The 20,731-nt window shown below is 40.4% G+C and overlaps 1 protein-coding gene across 1 annotated transcript in view; it reads left to right on the forward strand.

Annotated features, from left to right (window-relative positions):
- PCDH1 (protocadherin 1) overlaps nt 1-20,731 on the forward strand; it is a 196,486-nt gene that overhangs the window by 75,724 nt on the left and 100,031 nt on the right. Inside the window, exon 3 of the mRNA XM_032220189.1 lies at nt 17,552-19,744. Within this exon, the coding sequence (XP_032076080.1) occupies nt 17,552-19,744 (2,193 nt within the window). The remainder of the gene's footprint in view (nt 1-17,551; nt 19,745-20,731) is intronic.

The following is a 20,731-nucleotide window of genomic DNA, read 5'->3' on the forward strand; positions in this document are numbered from 1 at the left end:
GTCTTAACAGTCATCTGATTTACAGATGGTTCAAAATGCATTCTCGTCAGTCTATTCTGGTGGGAATCTGGCACGGGAACCTTTTGACTTCAGTGGACCTGATGGAGGCTTACTTCCATATACCTATCCATTCAAATCACAGAGAGTACCTGAGATTCTGTTACAATGACAGGCATTTCCAATATGCAGCCCTTCCATTCGGACTTGAGTCGGTCTCAAGGACGTTCACCAAAGTTCTAGCAGCACTGGCTATCTATCTTCAGACACTGCCCATCTGAAACCAGTGTTATCTAGACAATTTACTGATTCAGGCCTCATCATAGAGACAGGCATAAAGGGACCTTCGTACCACCATTCTAAGAGAACATGGGTTGTCTGTGAATCTGGACAAATGTCATCTAGTCCCCTCTACGAGACTGGTGCACTTAGGGGCACTTATATACACTATTACCGGACATGTCTTTCTTTCCCAGGAGCGGGAGGACAGTATCAGGGCACTGACAGATTCAGAAAGACAAGGTGGTTCCGTTGGTGCTGCTGTTTCAGCTGCTGGGGAAACTAGTATCTTGCATCTCCCTAGCACTCTGGGCACAGTTCCATGGCAGACTACTACAGTGGTTTATGCTACCCTACCAGAAAAACACATCGCAGTACATCTCCAGTGAAAGTGTGGGTGCCAGCAAAGATTTTACAATTGCTGCACTGTTGGGGGTCCAGGGCCATAACCAAGGGTTGTGTTTTTAGGGAGATGGACAAGTTGACCATTACAACAGATGCCAGTCTACTCGGCTGGGGGGCAGCATTTCAGAGACAGGTAGCCCGGGATCAGTGGACTCCACAGGAGTTAACTCACAATATAAATTGGTTCAAAAGTGAGTGTGGCATGCCTTGCTCTCTGCCTTTCACCAACAGATCTCGGGTGGCTATGTCCTGATCTTAATGGACAATGTGGCCACAAAGGCCCACATCAATTGGCAGGGGGTTCTTGGTCGAAATCCCTCATAACAGAAGCAGAGACATTGTGTTGGTGGGCGGAGGTACACCGCTATCCCACCTGGGATTTGCCCAAGATATTACAGGCACTGACCATAGCACCTTTTGAGCCTTTAAGAAAGACTTGTCTTTGCCTTCTCTCATGTAAGGTGTCATTCCTAGTGGCTATCACATCTGCTAGGGAGACATCAGTCTTGGCAGCATTGTCGGTGAGAAAGGATCTCTGTATGTTTCATGGGAACAGGGTAGTCCTGTGGGTGGACCCTGTCTTTATGCCTAAGGTTAACTCCTTGTTTCACTGAGCTCAGGAGTTAATACTGCTGGACTTCTGTCTTAGGCCTCAGCATTCCTTAGAAATGGCATACATTAGATGTATGAAGGGCACTCTGCATTTACATTTATAGGACCTCTTCATTTAGGAAGACCGAGGCCCTGTTCGAATCCTTTCTGCTGTCCACTCTGGGCCACAGGGTGACACCTTCCACAGTGGGGTGTTGGATAAGGGCTTGTATAGCCAGAGCATATGAGAGCCAGGCTCTCCCAGTAACCAGCAGGATCACAGCCCATTCTACAAGAAGTGGAGCTACTACAGCTGCTTAGGCTACTCAGGCATCAGTAGAAGAGATACATAGGGTAGCAACGTGGACATCACCAGTGTCGTTCATCCACCATTACAGACTTGATGCATACTCTTCTGCAGAAGCTGCTTTTGGTCGGCGTGTGCTTCAGAAGGTGCTTGAGGAGGACAGCACTTTGGGCCAAGACTGATCCCGCCCATAGGACTTCCGAGGCTTTGGAATGTCCCATCCTGGACTCTCCCGTTGATACCATGGAGAAGGAGCTTTGGTCTTACCTGTGAATGTCCTTTCTCATGAAGATTGATGGGAGAGTTCAGACCCGCCCGGTTGACTGCTTGGCCAGTGGCCGGGAGAGGGTGAACTTTGGAGTGGATGGAGTACAAGGTTCTGCTCGCTTTGTCTTCATTGTTCAAGACTGGGGACCGTTGCCAAGGAAGGGTGTCTTCAAAATTTTAATTCAGTCAACGAGCTAGCAGGCTAGAATAACCCATCCTGGACTCTCCCGTCGATCTTCATGAGAAAGGTAAGACCAACGCCGCTTTTGGTCAGAATGTATAAATTCATTCAGAAATCTCTGAAGACTTTCAGCTATTATTGAGACAAATATTTTGGAGCCTGCATTTAGCAAAGATATTGGCCTATAGTTCTTTGTGTTAAATCTGAATCCTCTTTTGGAATTAAGGTGCTATTAGCTTCCATCCAGTCATGGGTTTCCATTTTTTTTACTACTGTTTCACTCGTGCGCATGCATAGAAGTGTCTGGGCAGATGGGCGGAGCCTCCCGCTGCCACTACTATCAGTTCACCTCATCTGGGCTGAACTGGGAGCAACCCACCTCTACTTCCATCCAAGTGTGTAGTGTCTTTGCTTCTAGTAAAACTTTATTATATACTTCTAACATTACAAGATCAATGTGTCTTGTAAATCTTTGTAAAGTTCTACTGGTAGGCCATTATGGACCTGGTGTTTTGTTATTCTTTTGTCTTTTAATCACCTCTACTAATTCTGCCATTGTTATTCTTTCATTCAGCATATTCTTCAGTTTCTGGCACTTTTGGTAAATTAGCTTTTTTCAAGTATTGTACTATTTTTTCCCCAGGAATATTTCATGATCATATAACTTCTTATAGAATTCCTGAAAATATATATATATATATATATATATATATATATATATATATATATATATATATATATATATATATATATATATATGTGTGTGTGTATGTGTGTATGTGTGTATGTGTGTATGTGTGTATGTGTATATGTATATGTATTTGCATTTGCATTTGCATTTGCATTTGATGGTGTAATGTTCCTTCCTCATCCTGAAGCTTACTTATTCATTTCTTTTCTTTTTCCTTCTTCAGTTTATAAGCTAACCATCTTCCATGTTTGTTAGTGTTTTCTAAACAATGTTTTGCTTTTTTTATTGGTTGTGCCAATTATTATTCTCCCATTATATTTAATTTGTGTTTAATAAACTCCATTCGATTTTTTAATTTTACGTTTTGTGGTTCTTTTTGTAACTGCTTCACATCTTTAATATGCTTTTTCTAGATTTTTTTGTACTATTTCTTTTATTTTTTTCACAATATAAATTATAGCTAATCCCTCATATATGCTTTCATTGTATCCTATACATTTTGTAATGAAGTCTCCCTGTTTCTGTTCTTTTTTTTAAAAAAAAATCATTTCTTTTTCCATCATCTGTAAAAATTCTTTATCTATTAGAATAGATTGATTCAGTGTTCATCTTACTCATTGTCCCTTCCAACTAATTTTTATTGGGTTGTGACCAACCCATAGATCTGTTTCTATTTCTATCTCTTGTACATGTGTGCTTAATTCTGTGACATCCAGATCACATCTATTCTAGACCAAGATTAATGTCTGTTAGAATAAAATGTGTATTGGTTTCTCCCTGGGTTCATTTCTCCCTGGGTTCATTTCTTTAAAAAAAATCCTACGTAGAGTTTTCCTCATTTTTTTAGTTCTTTTACTACATTTATAATCAAGTTTAGTATCAACTATTACATTCAAGCCTTCTAAGATACAGATATTTTTATTCTCTATTTCAAGTATCTTGTGAAGTCTTTTGTAAAATTCTTCTTATCTGTTATTTGGCGCATAAATAGCAACTAAAAGTACCATATTTTTCAGGGTATAAGATGCACCTTTTCCCCCCAAAAAGAGGGTGAAAATCTGCATGCATCTTATACATTGAATACAGCATTTTTGGCCTCCTGAAACCCCGCCTCCTTCTCAAAATGGACATGCAGAGGGTTTGGGAGGCCTGCAAAGTGCTTCAGAGGGCTGAGCAGGGCAAAAACAAGTGAAAAATGGGCCATTTTTTGCTCATTTTTGCCCAGTCACGAGGAGCATTCTACAAGGCTCCTAAAGGCTATCCATGCCCTATTTTTGGCAAAAAAACAGGCCCATTTTTGCGAAAAATGGGCTATTTTTTGCTTGTTTTTGGCCTCCAGGAGCACTTTGCAGGCCTCCTAAACTCTCTGCATGCTCCGTTTTTCACAAAAAATGAGGCATTCAGAGGGTTTGGGAAGTCTGCAGAGTGCAATTTTTTTTAAAAATTTACCTCTTCAAAATCTTGGTGTGTCTTATACTCTGGTGCGTCTTATACTCTGAAAATACGGTATCTGCTTTTGGTTAATGTCACTTCTATCATCAAGATTCTCCCTTCTTCATCTGTAAAAATTTGATTGGCACTGATTGTGTCTTTAATATATAATGCCATCCCTCTTCTCTTTTGTTGAGATAGTGAGGAAAATAATTTCCCCAATTTAGGATACTCCAATAATTTATTATAGTGTTTTTTAATATGTACTTCTTGTAATGAAATTATATCTAATCTGTTTTTTAATTTTTTTTTTAATTTTCAAAACAAACACAAAACATCCTTCTTTACATACTGTAGAAAGTGTATCAGTTGGTTACAAAAAGGCTTTCGTGCATCTCTTCCACAATCAACAAACATAATTCATATTAACTAATATTTTAACTCAGATATTTATAGATGTTTTTATCATCATAACTCCATTTTCATTTGACTATAATTGTTTAAACATCCTTCATCATAAAATATACCAAGATTTAATACATAACTACATACTGGCATTTCATTTACTATTTCTAAAATCCTCCAATAACACTGAATCCTTATATCCTATTCTAGCTAAACATCCATTATATTTAATAACAAAATTTTCTAATCCTCCTTTCCAAATCACTGTTTACAATTTACATCTCATTTCCTTATATTATACATACATACATACATATAATCATTATTCCTCCTTTATTTGACTATATCCTGCATCATATCATTTCCCCCCTAGTAATCAAAACTTAACTAAATCTAACTTAATTCTTTTTTTAATTATTATTATTAACCTTTATATATAATCTAAAAGGGTTTCTAATCTTCCTTTCATGGGTACCATTCAATATTCATATCCAGTTATTACTCATCATAACACTACACATTATATACATTATCATTATCATTTATTTAACTATATCTATTATCACAAAATTTCGCTAGGTTTAGCTAGACATAACCATATACTGTTATTTCATTTAGTATTTCTAAAATCCTCCAATGACACTAAATCCTTATGTCCTATTTACATCCAGTTTCCTTATGTTGTACCCATACCTATATATACGTTGTTATCATTAACCCTCCTTTATTTAACTATATCCTGTATCATAACATTTTCCCCCTAATAATCAAGACTTAACTGTATCTAACTTTTTATTAACCTTTATATATAATCCAAAAGGATTTCTAATTTTCCTTTCATGGGTACCATTCCCTATTCATATCCAATTATTACTTATCATAACACTACACATAGTATACATTATTATCATTATCAATTATTTATTTAACTATATTGTCACTAAATTTCACTAAGTTTAACTAGTTGTAAATTATACACTTCCCTCTATCAACCTGTATCTTTCCAGTAGCAAAACAGTCTCATATCTTCTGCCATTTGTGGTGTCAGTCCTCTAATCATCTCCTTAATCAACTCTGTATGGACTCCTCTTAGCAACTCCTTGCTTGTAAAATCTCTCACATAATTTCGATGCCCTCCTTCTGTTTCCTTAATCAGCTTATCTTTGATTGTCAGTAGTGTTATCAATGATATTGCTAATAAAATTTCTCTTTTTAAATCCATAAATTCTTTTGTTTTTTCTTCTTCTGTATCTTGCCATCTGGGGTAGATTTCGCCTCCATTTAATTTCCCTTTCAGTATTCCACTCTTTCCATTTTCAGAGACAAACCAATCACCATAAATATCAGCAAATTTAATTTCTTTATATTCTTCAATTTTTAGGATTTTAACCGCCACTTTTTCCACTTGATAAACATCTCCAACTTCTTCATCATATTTTGGTGTTAGATGCTCTACGTCTTCCAACTTTTTCTCTATCCCTCTCATATGTGTTTGATAATTTCTGTATCTCTGAGAATATCTTTTGCAGACTTAAAAGTTTCTTTCTGCTGTTGAAATTGTGCCATTATCTATAGCTAACAAACACTGCTGCTCTAGCTTGGAAGGTTAACAAGATTAAGCATAGATTCACAATAACGTTTTATTTTCACTTTTCTCTGGTTAAAGATATATTTCAAAGGGACATCTGTATGCTTTTCTTCTTATCACTCTCTATAAACAAGCAGTGAGACCTTGGAGTGCCAAGCCAAGATAATCAGTTAGAAAAGTAAGAGTGTTTCATTTCCAATACACAAACCTCCAGCCTCCAAGCAGCAGTGTTATTGTTGCAATTTTTTTTGTTTCTTTTTGTATCTTTTTTGTATTTCCGATTCCGATGAGTTAGAAGAACATCCACAGTAATGAAAGAGGAGAATTTTAGTCCATAGGTTACAAAGAATAATAAAAGAAAAAAAGTAGAAGAAAACTTAATCCATTCATTTTAAAAGGCTGCATAAATTCCATCCATGAAGATAGCATTTAAAAAGTAAGATAACCCACTGTCCAAAACCATTCCAAACTTAATTCCGCCACTTATTTCTTCCGTTCTCCAATTTAAATTAATTTTAAGTTTTTTATAGGCAGTCTCTTTTTAAAACGGTAAAAATTCCTCACCAGCTGGAAACACTTTATCTTTCCATATCCTTCCGTTTTGGAGCCGCCCAACTTCATCAGCCTAATGGCTGGATTTTTTGTCGCTGGCTTGAAGAACTTCTCTTGTATTGATTAGGGACTTTGCGATGTCCCTGAGATCAGCAAGACTTATTCTTCCTATTCACCATCTCTGCGGGACGGTTTAGGTCCGTTTGGACCACCCAGTGGCAAAAGTATCAACAGCGATCTAAGAGCATTAAGATTGCACGTCGTCTCATCGCAACATTGGCTCCTCCTTAGTTTATATTTAACCTTAATCTTTCTAATTTTGTGGAATTTTTTTTCATAGGGGAGTTTAGTCTATTTATGTTAACTGATAACATTTTTGTTTGTTTTTGCATTGTTTCACTTGTATATAGGTCTTATGCCCTGGTAGTTTTTATTTCTCTCTGTTCCTTTGTTTTTACTCCTTACTCCTTGTTCTTGCTCTGCTTGTTCTTTTTTCTCAGCTTCGCTTTCATCTTGTTGTGTAGACTTTTCTTCTGTGATTGACACTTCCTGTCCTTTATATTCCAATTCTCTCCTCGCTTCCTGGCTCTCTTCTGTATTGAAGTGGCGGTCATAAAATTCCATGGTCTTGTCAAATGAATCCAGTCTGTATCTTTTTTCATGCCAGGTAACTAATATTTCTTCAGGTATCAGCCATCTAACGTTTACGTTATATTTGATCAGCATTGTAGTGAGAAAGTAGTATTGTTTCCATAGGTCTCTTACTCTCCTAGGGACCTGCTTCAAGACTACCAGTTGTTTCCCCTTGTATTGCAATAGCTCTTGTCTTGCTAAGTATTTCGTCTCATCGATTTTTTCATAAGTCTCACATGTACTTCTCTTGGAAAGTTGTGTCTCCACGTAGTTTGTGTGTATTCTAAAGATTTCATCAAGCTCTACCTCCATATCCCGCTTATCAGTCCTTAGTGCCTTTGCCAACAATTGTTTCAATATGTCTGGTAAATCTTTCCCTTTCTCCTCTAGTGTAAAGTTCCCAAAAGATAGCCTAATTAATTTATGAGCCTCAAGACAAAGTTTAAAAAAAACCATTCATTTATTAGGATCAACATCTTGGCATGACCTTCTGTGGAGCCGCAACTAAATTTCACTTAATGGTGTCTGAACTTTACCCCTGTGTCCCCTCCCCTCTGCCTGAAGTCATAAATCACATTCACCAACAAGATGTTATAGCAGGTTGTGGACATGCACATTCACATGTTAGCTGCAAGAATATGAGACTTGACTCTGGCCAAAAGTATGCATGGAATTCTCCCTTCTCTAGTTGATAGTAGTCATGGAAACGCTTTACACATTGACATCTGGCTGCCTTCACTTCGCCCTAGGGGGAAGGGGCTTCTGCAGCCTGAAGGGCTTTTTGGGATGCATTGATGGCCTGTTTGGGGCCTTGTTCTGGTTGGGCCCTGGGCAGTAGGTCTGGCCTTGGTTTTGTGGCTGGGGTTGGGCATGCAGCCGCCCATCCCCCCACATGTGTAGCATTTCAGCGGACTTCAAGGGAGGGCTGGTCTCAGGGCCTGCTGTGGTGCTGTGGTTCCCCGTCGGCTGGGTGGTTTTAGGTCAAGTTGACTTCTCCCTTTTGTGTCCGGTTGCTTTCTCATGTCGTTGGCGCACAACCTGTTGTTGACTTTTGTTGCTACTCAGAACCACTCAGAGAGTCGATTTGGGATGTCGCAGTATGCGGTTACCTGGGCAATTTGCTTGTTCTGAAAAAATGCACCAGCAGCCGCTCTGGTAAAAGGGGTAGCCTTCCTATGATCCTCCTAAATTTACGGATGTGCTCTTTGATGGGGCGGCCCCTTTGCTTTAGGTTGCTGAATTCCTCTTCTGCATATGGGTCCTCCTCCACCTCCTCAAATCTGGCCTCTAGCAGTTGCAGGAAGTCAACTATGTCTTGCAGTTGGGGGGCTCTCCTCTTGTGGAGGGCTGCTAACCATTCTCTTGCTTCTCCCTCTAGCCCCTCTGTGATGGTATTCACCATGGCCCTGGGGGATGGGTAGAGGTGCCCATAGCGTTCTAGGTGGATATCAGCTGAATCAAGGAATAGAGCTAGCTGATCTGAGTCCCTGTCAAACTTTCCCCTGAATTGGGGTAAGTCATTCAGCCCTACTCCTCCAACCTCCTGTCAGCCTCTGTATGCTTGCACCTGATATGGCTGGTCACCTTCACCTCTAGTTTGGAGAGGGAAGGGGGTTGCCTGCTCTTGGCAGGCTGTCTGCTGCATGGGAGAGGCACTGGTTGCCGTTTTGGGCTCTTCTTTCTATTGGGTGGGGGAGGGGGGCTGTGCTCCAGTCTGCGTCTCCTCCCTTCAACAGGATCAGATGTCCCTTCCTTCTCTTTTGGGCAGCATGATGGCCTCTCATCATGAAGGGTGGCCCGGTCAAACTCGTCCCTCAGTTGCTCTATTGTACTCCCCAGGGATTCCATCTGGGGCTTTGGAAGCCTGACTTGTGCCCAGTCCCATATCCAGTCCACCCTTGCTCGTTCACTCAAGACCCTTCCCTTTATCTGGGAATTGGGGTAAGGAAACTCAACTTCAGCTGCTTTAGTGGCTAATTTCCATCAATATTCATCCTTTCTTGCTTCTGCCACTGGGAAAGGCATCGCAGGTTGAAAGTCTGGAGCCCTGATGTCGAGGGCTGGCTGAACTCCTCCAGCTGAAATCAGGCTTTCTTCCGATAATCCACCTTCTGCCATGGTTGCCTGATTTTCCCTCCAAGCACCCCAAATATCGGGAAGTGACTGGAGAGCCCGGGGTTCAGGAAGCCCAGAAATCTTGATAGATTTTTAAAGTCAGTTTTGGCTCTCTGTGAAGTTCCCAAGAGATGACCTAATTAGTTTACGAGCCTCGAGACAAAGTTTTTTTTAAAAAAAACATTCATTTAGTGGGATCAACATCTTGGCATGACCTTCTGTGGAGCTGAAATTATATTTAATTCAGTGGCGTCTGAACTTTACTCCTGTGTTCCTCCCCTCTGCCTGAAGTCATAAATCACATTCACCAACAAGATGTTACAGCAGGTTATGGACATGCGCATTCACATGCCAGCTGCAAGAATATGAGACTTGACTCTGGCCAAAAGTATGCATGGAATTCTCCCTTCTCGAGTTGATAGTAGTCATGGAAATGCTTTACACATTGACATTTAGTATAGTCTGAAATCTGAGATAATGAGTTCTTTATTTGCTTGTGATAATCTAATTTATGTCATCAAATTTTTTTCTCTGTTCTGATTTCTCCTCCATTTTCTGAATTCTTCACTCATTTTTTGTTATTATTGCTGAAAGCTTTCAAGTTTTTCATCTGTATTTTGAATTTTTTCTTTCATCTCTTCCATCATTTCTCACTTCTCATATATCTTTCTTTATCTCATGATTCTTTTGTCATGGCCTCCTGCAGCAACTCCTGCTATGATGAAACATTGTTTGCATTTCCTTTTGGAATATATTTGATTTTTCCAGCTATAGCATACTCTCTATTGATCTCTAATTAGATGGACTCGAGGAGGCCTATGGTAGTGTGGAAGATGCCTTCTTCTCTATTTTAGTTAGATTTGAGGTGCTTGTCTTGACTGCTAATAGACTAGCAACAAATACACCCACCCTACTAACTGCCAAATGCTATCAGCCAAGGCTAACCACAAATCGTCACCCCAGCACTTCAATATCACATGTATTTATTTTTTTAAAAAAAGACCCTATCTCAACTCCAATTCCCTCTAATTCAATTGTCTATGTCAATTGAGTTTATAATCCACAAGGCCTGCTTGTTCCAATAGTCCACTAATAATCCACCAGTCCAATAATATTCCTATAGTCCATAAGGTCAATCTAAAATCAATCCACACAGTCTCTTCTTTATAAAGAAGGTCAAAGAGTAGAAGGGGGGGGGGGGAATATTTGTCCTTAAGAATGTTTTCATACTGTCTTTTCTCCTATTAAATACTATTTGTAATCTACTAGGTCCACTGCATCCCCAGTCTTTAATATTCCAATATTCCAAAATGCCAAACTCAAACCCAAAGTCTTCTTCCCACATTCTCAAAATAATGTTTATCTTTCAATTTAATCCTTCAGTTATTCAATAGTATTTGTAATCCACAAAGATTCAAAAGGAGTTCTTCTCTACAACTGCAACTTAACTTGCTTTTCCCATGTTAATTTCCTAAATAAACTCTGTCTTCAATCTGTTTCTAAACATCAGATGTAACAGTTCTCAAAATAAAATAATCTGGTCCAATCTGTTCCACAATATTTAGTTTCTTCCAAATATTTCTTTTATATACTAACTTTGTCCAGTAAGTGTCACCCTTACTCTTTTTTCTCCCTTTCCACACTGTATTTTTCAAGAAGGAGAAGGAAAACTTTCACTTATTTTAGTTGGAATCATAGGGGAAAATGCCCAGTTCAATCTTTTGCTATCCTTTTTAAAATTAGATTTCCATTTGCTTCTCTTTCTGTTCCATCAGATGTGTAATCAGCTCAAAACTTTAACTCACCGTTTTCCTTTGGAGGAGGGAATTCCCTCCTTTCCGCTCTCTGTAGCCACCTTTCTTCTTTATAATACTTTTAAGGGAACTTAACAATTCTGGGTAGAAATTAGGTAATCCTTACCCAGATCCAGTACACTGTTTCTGCTTTTCTCTGGCTTTCTTTGTTCCAGCTGTCACAGGTCTAGTTCAGCCATTAATGGCTGTTTTCTTCTTCGCCTGTCAAAACGATTTCCCCTGATCCAGAAAAGTGGGCTGCTGTCCACTTGTGATCTATGGGGAGCCCTTCCTATCTTTATCACCCCTACGAGGTGATTTTTGGTTCTGAAGAGTCTCCAGACAGGCAGAAATCAGCTGGGCTTCATGGAGCTCCACTTGCCATAACTGCACTGCTCCGACATCAGCCAGGAAGTCCAGAATTCCACACTTTATAAGGATTTCATTTTCAGAACTAACTGTAGTGTCCTTTGTCATCCCTTCTGTCTTCTCAAGTGTTTCACGCAGGTCATACAATTTTGTTATGGCTACATAGCATCTAACTCCGTACAATCCCCCCTCCCTTTTTCCCACAATAGAAAATGCATAATAGATTAATAGAAAGTGTGGCCAGCCTAAGATCCACAAGAAAAGATGGCTGCAGGCCTGACAGGCGGCCTCTTCTCAGAGAAAAAGTATGTCCTGTAAAAGAATAGTGCAGGGGCTTAATATCTGCTAACTAACCACCTTTCCCCCTTCCCAGGGGGACCCTTTGGCTTATCTGGAAATTTGTCATGGAGTTGTTTTACTAATTTATTCATGTTCCAACTTTTCATCCACGTAGTTTCAGACAAAGGACTAAATATTGCAAATGACCTCTATATAATCTAGAGTCTAATATATTTTTTCTTCATAATGTGTTTCTTCTTGTATTATTATAGGAGGAGGGGGTGATTGGGCCAGAGGTCTTAAACTGGACCCAATCGCAGCTTTCAGTGGACTACCTGGAAAACCTGGTGTATTTTCCCTAGTATCCTAGGTAGATTGAGCTGAATTGTTACTGGATTAATTAAGTGACTTCCTGTTTGCTTGGAGGGTCGTTTTGACTGCTCCAGAGGTTTCAGTGAAGCCTCCTGAAGGTCCCTGAAGCCTTTGGAGCACTCAAAGCGACTCTCCGAGCAAACCGGAAGTCACTTCCGGTTTGCTCAGAGGGTCGTTTTGACTGCTTCGGAGGCTTCAGAAAAGCTTCCTGAAGGTCCCTGAAGCCTCCGGAGGGCTTCCGGGGGGCAGGGGAGGCTGTTTTCGCCTTCCCCAGGGTCCTATAAAGCCTCTGGAGCCTGGGGAGGGCGAAAAAAGCATGGAAAAAATGGGAGCGCCTGTAGTGCATGCATGCACGCTGGGGGGGTGTCGCGCATTGCATTATGGGTTTGGCACGCCTGCACATGACCCCCCTATTCTCCCCCCACTTATGGCACGCAAGCCAAAAAAGGTTCGCCATCGCTGTTCTAGCGCTGTTCCTCAGAAAAGATGATGTCATCAAGGTAAATGAGCCCTTGTAAAAGTGCTCATGCAGCACTTCATTAATGAACTGCATGAAGACAGCAGGGGCCCCTTGTAATCCTAATGGCATGACTTTGAATTGGAAGCTACCAAGTGGGCAATTGAAAGCAATCTTCTACTCATCCCCCTCACGAATGTGTATTCACCAGTTTGGTGAATACCTGTCCTTTGGCTAGATTGTTCAACATGTGTATGAGGAGAAGGGGGTAGGTGTACTCCACGCATTGATACCCCAGAAGTCAATACACAGTCCCACCTCCCCATTTTTCTTCTCCTTAAAGCGAACAGGAGCGGCTACCTTGGGTTTTGCTGGTTGGATGAAGCCCTGTTCCAAATTGGTATCAATGTATTTCCTTAGTTCTGTCATTTCTTTAGGGGTCATCTTATGCTTTGGTAGTTTGACCCCAGGCACGAACTCTATTGCACAGTCGGTGAGTCGATGAGGGGGAAGATAATTATAGTCTTCTTCATTAAAACCCCTTCCAAGTCCCGATATTCTTTTGGCATTTGCCAGAGACCTTGGAGTTTAGCCTCTGCTGCCGGAGTGGCAGGTTCTGAATTGTCTGCCTTGCGGGGTTCGATTGTCCATGAGTGGCCTCCGGCTTCATAGGTGGTAACAGGCTGAGGCCTATGGTCAACTTTCGTTATCCATCCTCCCACTTTATGCTGGATGCCCATTTGTCTAGCCACTTAAGGCCCAGGATGATTGTTTCATTCATCTTTGGTGCAATAATGAATCAGAGGAGTTCATATTTGCAATCTCACTCGGTGATTAGCTTGGCCAGGATTCCTCCGATTAGCATCCCATTGACTTGCTCAAAACAGATAGGATGGGCTAATGGCTTTGTCCATTTGCCTAATTCTCGACAATGGACATGGTAATTAAGCACTGAGTGCAGCCTGTGTCATTGATTGCCTCTACTTCCTCTTCTACCCCCGTTTCGGGCACTGTAAGTTTGGCTTTGATGGCAAAAGGGCAGATAGCTGTATTTACCATCAGGTCATCTTCGCTGCTGTCTTCTTCCTCAGAATTTGGAGGGGTTTCCCCATTTGGTGACTTCTCCATCTCTTCCGGTTGGGAAGAGGCTTTATCAGGTTGGTGGGCTAGATTACCTTTTTTGGGTGGCTTCTGTGGGGTTCTCTTCTTTCCACTGTTGGCTGGGTGTGCACTTGTGGTACTGGAGCCGTTCCTTGGCCTATTGTATACACATATGGCAATGTCATTTTTTTCTTTTATATTGACCCATATGCATTCTAGGATGTTTTCATCTTGGGTTTTGTCCATTTATGTAGCAGTGTAATGATCCTTGCTTACAGTGCAACTCCATCTCCCCTTTTAAACAGTTTGTATCCTTCCATCAGTATGTTCAAGTCATGGGTTTTGTCCCACCAAGTTTCTGTAATTCCATCTATATCATATCTACCTTCATGTATTCAAGTTCATCCTGTTTGTTCCCTAAACTTTGCATTTGTACCTAGGCACTTGAGGTCTTTATGTCTGGCTCTGGGTATGCTTCCTGTGTCTCCTATTTGGTATTTGAGTTTGTCTTTCTTCCGATCGCTCCTTACCTCATTATTTGACTTGTTTTCTAGGGGTTTTTGCTCTGGGAATTTAGTCCCGGAGATTGGTCATCCCCTCCTCCCAATTTTAGTTTAAAGCCCTCCTGATAAGTTGAGCCAGTCGTTTTCTGAAAACATTTTCCCAGCTTTTCAGATGCCAAAAGCCCATCATGAAAGTAGTGCAGACCATGATCCAGGAATTCAAAGGTTTTCTGGCAATATCAACCCTTTAGCCACAGGTTCACTGAATTCTTTGTTCTCTTACCGGAATTTGACCTTTCGTTAGCAGTACAGATGAAAAAATTAGTTCTGCACCTAACTACTTAATTTTCTTGCCTAGCTGCTCATAATCACTCAATATTGTTTTCAAGTCCTTTTTTGTGTCATTCATACAAGTAGTAGTGTCATTCATACAAGTAGTAGTACAAAAGGGTAGTAATCTGTAGATTTTATTATTTTGGTTAGATTCTCAGCCACATCTTTGATTTTTGCTCCAGGGAGACAGCATAATTCCCTAGTTTGTATGTCTGGTCTGCAGATGGCTGGTTCTGTTCCTTTGAGAATAAAATCTATCACCAACACTCACTTTCCTTTTTTAGGGGGTGTAGCCTTGGGTGCTTTTCTGTTTATCTTAGATGTGTTTGTTGATGTGATATTTTTAGGGATATTTGATGATGTCTCTTTTCTAAGTGTTTTTGCATGTTTTCTTTGAGGAGGAGTTTGTGGGTCTGAGTATTTTCAACTAGGGAGAGAAATCAGTTCCTCAGTTTTAACAGGGCTGCTTCAGATAGGGTTGGATTGGGCAGCAAGGGTTTGTTAGATGTGTGCTGCTTCTTTCTTTGATTATTGTGTTTCCTTCTATTTGTCATTTGTCTTCCTCCAAGGGTTTATCAGCAGGGTCAAGTCCAGTTGCAGTTACTTGTTCATTATTAGATTCAAATGGGGCATAGCTTTCTTGTGTAGGTTGGAGTTTGGTTAGAGTTGCCTCTAGACCCTTTACTTTTTCCTCTAGTAGTTCACATAATTTACATTTAATACATGTATAATTTGAATGTTCTTTGGGCATAAGCACATACATGGAACATATATTCTATATCTCGATAGTATCTGTCACCTGATCCATGAGTTTGTTTCTTTTTGCTGGTTCTTTTAAGGGTAAAAAGTTTCATATCTTTCTTTTTTTCTATCCTTTTTTTCTGCCTTTTTGTGCTTGTTTTGCAATCTTGTTATTTATTTAACTTGCCTATTATTATGTTATTTTTATTTATCCCTTCCCTATATTTTTAAAAACTTGTTGAGCTCCATTTCCTTCCTATCTTATTATTTAAAATTTGTGCTATTTATTTGATTGATCTTTATTAATCCTATTCTTCCTTGGTTTCTAATTTTTGACTCTTGTCATTATTTGCCTATTTATCTTTTATTTTCTGTCCTGTATTTATTTTTATTCTCTACCTGGGTCTTCTCTCCCTGCCTATTGGAACCTCAGGCTTAATTTGTTGTCTTCATTTCTTTTGTCTGCTGCTCTTACCTCGTTGTTTTCTCTGCCAGCTCCCTTTTGTCCTTCGGTGCTCGGGTCTTTTCAGCCTCATCTCTGCACTGGTCCTCTCTCTCAGTCTGCCATTCAGCGTTCCTGTCAGCTCAACTCCACTGTCTGGTCTGCTCCACTCAGCCCTTCACTCAGCTCCACTGTTGCTTTCCCCATTGCTCTCTGTGCTGCTCTCAGGGTCTAGCTCACTGTACTGCCCCGTGCTGCCTCTGGCTCTCTCTCCTCTCTGTTGTGCTGCTGCTGCTTTTTGCTCTGCAACCACATGGCTCTTGTTTGCTTGTCAGTTGCGCTAGAACACTGCTTCCACCAGCAAGCTTGTCTCTCCTCTCTTTCCTTCCTCCCTGTTATGCTCTCTCACTTGTGTGATAGTCCACAGCAAGTTCACCTCTCCTCCTCCTCCCTGCTCTGCTCTCTCACCGACTTACCTCTTTGTTCCCTGCCAGTTGTTGTGCTGCCCTCATTGCCCCACAGCTGATTTTCCTCCCTGCTCCACAGTTGGCCCCACTCATTCACTGTCTCTTTGTTCACCACCAGTTGGTTTTGCTGCCCACAATCGGTTTGTCTCTTCGTTTACCTCAATTCAACACACAAGAATTCTATCTAATTGTAGCCTTCTATCTTCATTTGGGATTTTGGCTTGATCTACAAATTTGACAGGGCTATATTTTCTTCTGGTCATTTGTTAGATACCTAAGAGGAAGAATTGATGACTAAATTCACAAAACTGATCCCTTTCCCCCTATTCCAGATTGTATCACATGTGATTTGCTACCTTGTTGTTGAATCTTCAGAACCAGATGTAAATGTAGGAACTAGACATTAGAGGAAAGGGCAACATTCCTGAAAAAATCTTAAGTCAGTACTGTTTTCAGGAGTTTATTTAGGTACATAACTTATATGTGTAAATTTTAGGTGATCATTAGACGAATCAGTCACAGGTTAAGTATCCCTTTTTTGTTTGTATTATTCAAATGAGGGAATCAAAAATCCCTTGTCAAACTGCTCTATATTGAAATACCCATCTTTATGTTCACTCATTAATTATAACTTGTATGGGTGATCTGTAAACAACAGATCTAATGCCCTGGTGTTCCTGAAATTAGTGAGGTTTACTTAATTTTAAATGTCATGCAGTAGCAGAGATGGACAACCTTTTCAGTTCTAAATGCTGCTTTGATTGTTGAGTGGAGATCAGGAGCTGCACGTTTTAAGAAGGATGCTGGATCATGGGCTGTACTTTCTTAAAGGGAAGAAGGAAGCTTTGTTTCTTCCCCATGAATCAGTTAAAGATTGCTCTCTATTTTTGCCATAATGGAAAACCAGCATTTTTTGCCAACCAACTCAGTAGTAAAAAACAAGTAGGGGTTCTTTGATGTTTTGTAGACATCGTTTGCAGAAGTTATTGAAATATATTGTCTATGTGGTTGCCCAATTCTGCACTTTACATTATATAGTAGTGAAGTACGGAATTCTCCCCTCCTCCTAAAAAAGGGAGTGGGATCAGGACAAAAATTCATTGTAAGTGTAATATGCTGTAATCATTTATTTAATAATGTTTACTGCTGTTTAACTGTAATTAGGTCATAATATTTTAAATTCTCTGAAAGTAGCACCCAAAACTTGAAAGCACTGAAGCATTATCTAATTAGATTCTTTTTTTCATTTCAGGTGAAAGCCAATGATTCTGATCAGGGTGCCAATGCCGAGATTGATTATTCCTTCCATCAGGCTTCAGATGTAATTCATCGGCTGCTACGCTTAGACAGAGCCACTGGACTCATCACAGTACAAGGTCCTGTTGATCGTGAAGATATTAATGTGCTCAAGTTCTCAGTGTTGGCTAAGGACAAGGGAGCTAACCCCAAAACTGCCCGTGCCCAGGTAGTGATCAATGTCAGGGATATGAATGATAATGCTCCATCAATTGAAATTCGTGGTATTGGTTTGGTGACTCATCAGGATGGCATTGCCAATATTTCGGAAGATGTACCAGTTGAAACACCGGTGGCTTTGGTACAGGTGTCTGATCGGGATGAAGGTGAAAATGCTGTTGTAACCTGTGTAGTGGCTGGTGATGTACCTTTTCAGCTGCGACAAGCCAGTGATACTGGCAGCGATAGCAAAAAGAAATACTTTCTACAGACCACTACACCGTTGGATTATGAAGCAGTGAAAGAGTATACCATTGAGATTGTAGCTGTGGATTCAGGTAATCCACCCCTGTCAAGCACTAATTCCCTAAAAGTGCAGGTGATGGATGTCAATGACAATGATCCAGTGTTCAGCCAGAGCTCAACAGAGGTGACATTTCCTGAGAATAATTCGCCAAATGACTTGGTGGTAGAAGTGAGTGCTACTGATGCAGATAGTGGATCTAATGCTAAACTGGTCTACTCCCTTGCTGGAGAATCTTTATCAAAAGACACCTTCTCAATTGATCCAGATTCTGGTGAAATCCGTGTAAAAAATGTGCTGGACCGGGAACAACAAGAACGCTATGAATTCTTAGTAGTTGCAACTGACAAGGGTAGTCCTAGCCGCAAAGGGACTGCCTCAATTGCCATCAATGTCATGGATCGCAATGATAATGATCCAAAATTCATGCTCAGTGGCTACAATTTTTCTGTCATGGAAAACATGCCGCCGCTGAGTCCAGTGGGCATGGTGACAGTTATTGATGCAGACAAAGGAGATAATGCTGTCATTCAACTCTCAGTGGAACAGGACAATGGTGACTTTGTCATCCAAAATGGTACTGGAACCATTCTCTCCAGTATATCTTTTGATCGTGAACGACAGAGTACTTACACTTTCCGGCTTAAAGCTGTAGACGGGGGAGAGCCACCTAGATCTGCTTATGTGGGGGTGACAATCAATGTATTAGATGAGAATGACAATGCTCCTGTAATTATATCTCCATCCAATGCTTCCTATAAACATATTCTGCCTAATACTAGTCCTGGGCAACAGGTTATGAGTGTTGGAGCTGAAGACATTGATTCTGGGATTAATGCTGAATTACTATTTAGAATTGCTGGGGGAAACCCCTTTGAACTCTTTAAGATTTCATCTGTAAGTGGAAATATCACACTAGAAAAAGAGATTCTCCGCAAGCATCATGGACTTCACCGCTTGGTTGTACATGTAAATGACAAAGGGAAACCTTCTCACCATGGCACAGCATTAATTCATTTCTATGTGAATGAAACATTGGCTAACCGGACACTGTTAGAGACTCTAGTAGGACACAGTTTGGACACACCTATTGACATTGACATTGCTGGTGACCCAGAGTATGAGCGCAACAAGCAGCGCAGTAATATTTTGTTTGGAGTCATTGCAGGCATAGTAGCTGTCACCTTGATAATTTTGCTTGTTGTGCTGGTACGCTATTGCCGTCAAAAGGAGGCCAAAAGTGGTTATCAAGCTGGCAAAAAAGAAACTAAGGATCTGTATGCTCCCAAACAAAGTAGCAAAGGGAACAAAGCTAAAGGCAAAGTGAAAAAAAGCAAATCCACTAAGCCACCCAAACCAACTGAGGATGAAGAAGAAACAGGTCTGCAGAAATCACTTAAATTCAACCTTATGAATGATTCTGTAAGTGACAGTCCCCGCATCCATCTGCCTCTTAATTATCCACCTGGAAGCCCTGACTTGGGCCGGCATTACCGTTCCAATTCACCTTTGCCTTCCATTCAACTGCAACCCCAATCACCATCTGCCTCCAAGAAGCATCAGGTAGTACAGGACCTCCCAGCAACCAATACATTTGTGGGCACTGGGGACAGCAATTCTACAGGCTCGGAACAATATTCAGACTACAGCTACCGTACCAACCCTCAGAAATACACCAATAAACAGGTAGGAGAGATTGTGCTGCACCCTCCCACGATTCCCTCATGCTACAACAGGGCCATATGGACAGAGGTGTGGGAATGAAATGGATTTGGCCTCGATTGCATGAATAGATTGGCAGGATGCAGGTTGGAGGACTGGAGTGTCCAGATGCATGTTACATTCATAGGACTATTTACAAAAGAGGCTTCCTTCAATCCAGAAAATTAAGGGAATAAGGGTATGAATGGGGAGAAGATTGGATGATCGTGGTAAATCAGAGCAGGCTGATGGCATTTAGGGAAATGAATCCTACCACTTGGGTGCAGCATGAAGGATTGGGTTGTCAGTGGTCAATGATCCATGCATCAGGATGTATTTTGTTCTGATGTTTCGTGTTCATTACTATAAAACAGGTGTTAAAATCCTAGAGTTGGGTTTGTTTATGGATCCCATTTTCCAGTCATATTTCCATTCAGATATCATTGATCTAAATCATTGAAAGCATTTATTTCTTCTGTAGAAACGATGCCACTAAAGCCTTAGTACATTTGCAGAAACAATATGGTAAAATTGAACAATTTTAATAGAGTGACATGGGCCATGGATATAAGATTTTTGCATGCAGAAATGGAATTGACTCTATAGCTAGAATGGCATGGAAAATCTTTGCTGAGCGATTAGATTATGAGCACATACCGATTACTGCTGCTGGATGGAATTCAAAGCAAGGAAAACCATATGATTCAAAACATTTTGATCTATGACAGAAAACATGGCAGAATAGAAAAGTGATATATAGTTTACAAGCTGGGTAGCATTTGGGAAATATTTTTAACCACTGAGGCTTTGGTAGATACAGTTTTGGATGCCATGCTTCAAACTGGTTGCAGTTAGTTATCAATAAAAATATGAAACATTCAAGGAATAGTGTTAATCTTCCTTGCATTGTGTCATTATTTCTTTTCTTTTGGGGCTTATTATAAATGCTAATTTTCCTTCTCAGCTTTGTTC

The sequence above is a fragment of the Thamnophis elegans genome, chromosome 6 (genome assembly GCF_009769535.1).
Source record: "Thamnophis elegans isolate rThaEle1 chromosome 6, rThaEle1.pri, whole genome shotgun sequence".
Classification (NCBI taxonomy): Eukaryota; Metazoa; Chordata; class Lepidosauria; order Squamata; family Colubridae; genus Thamnophis; species Thamnophis elegans.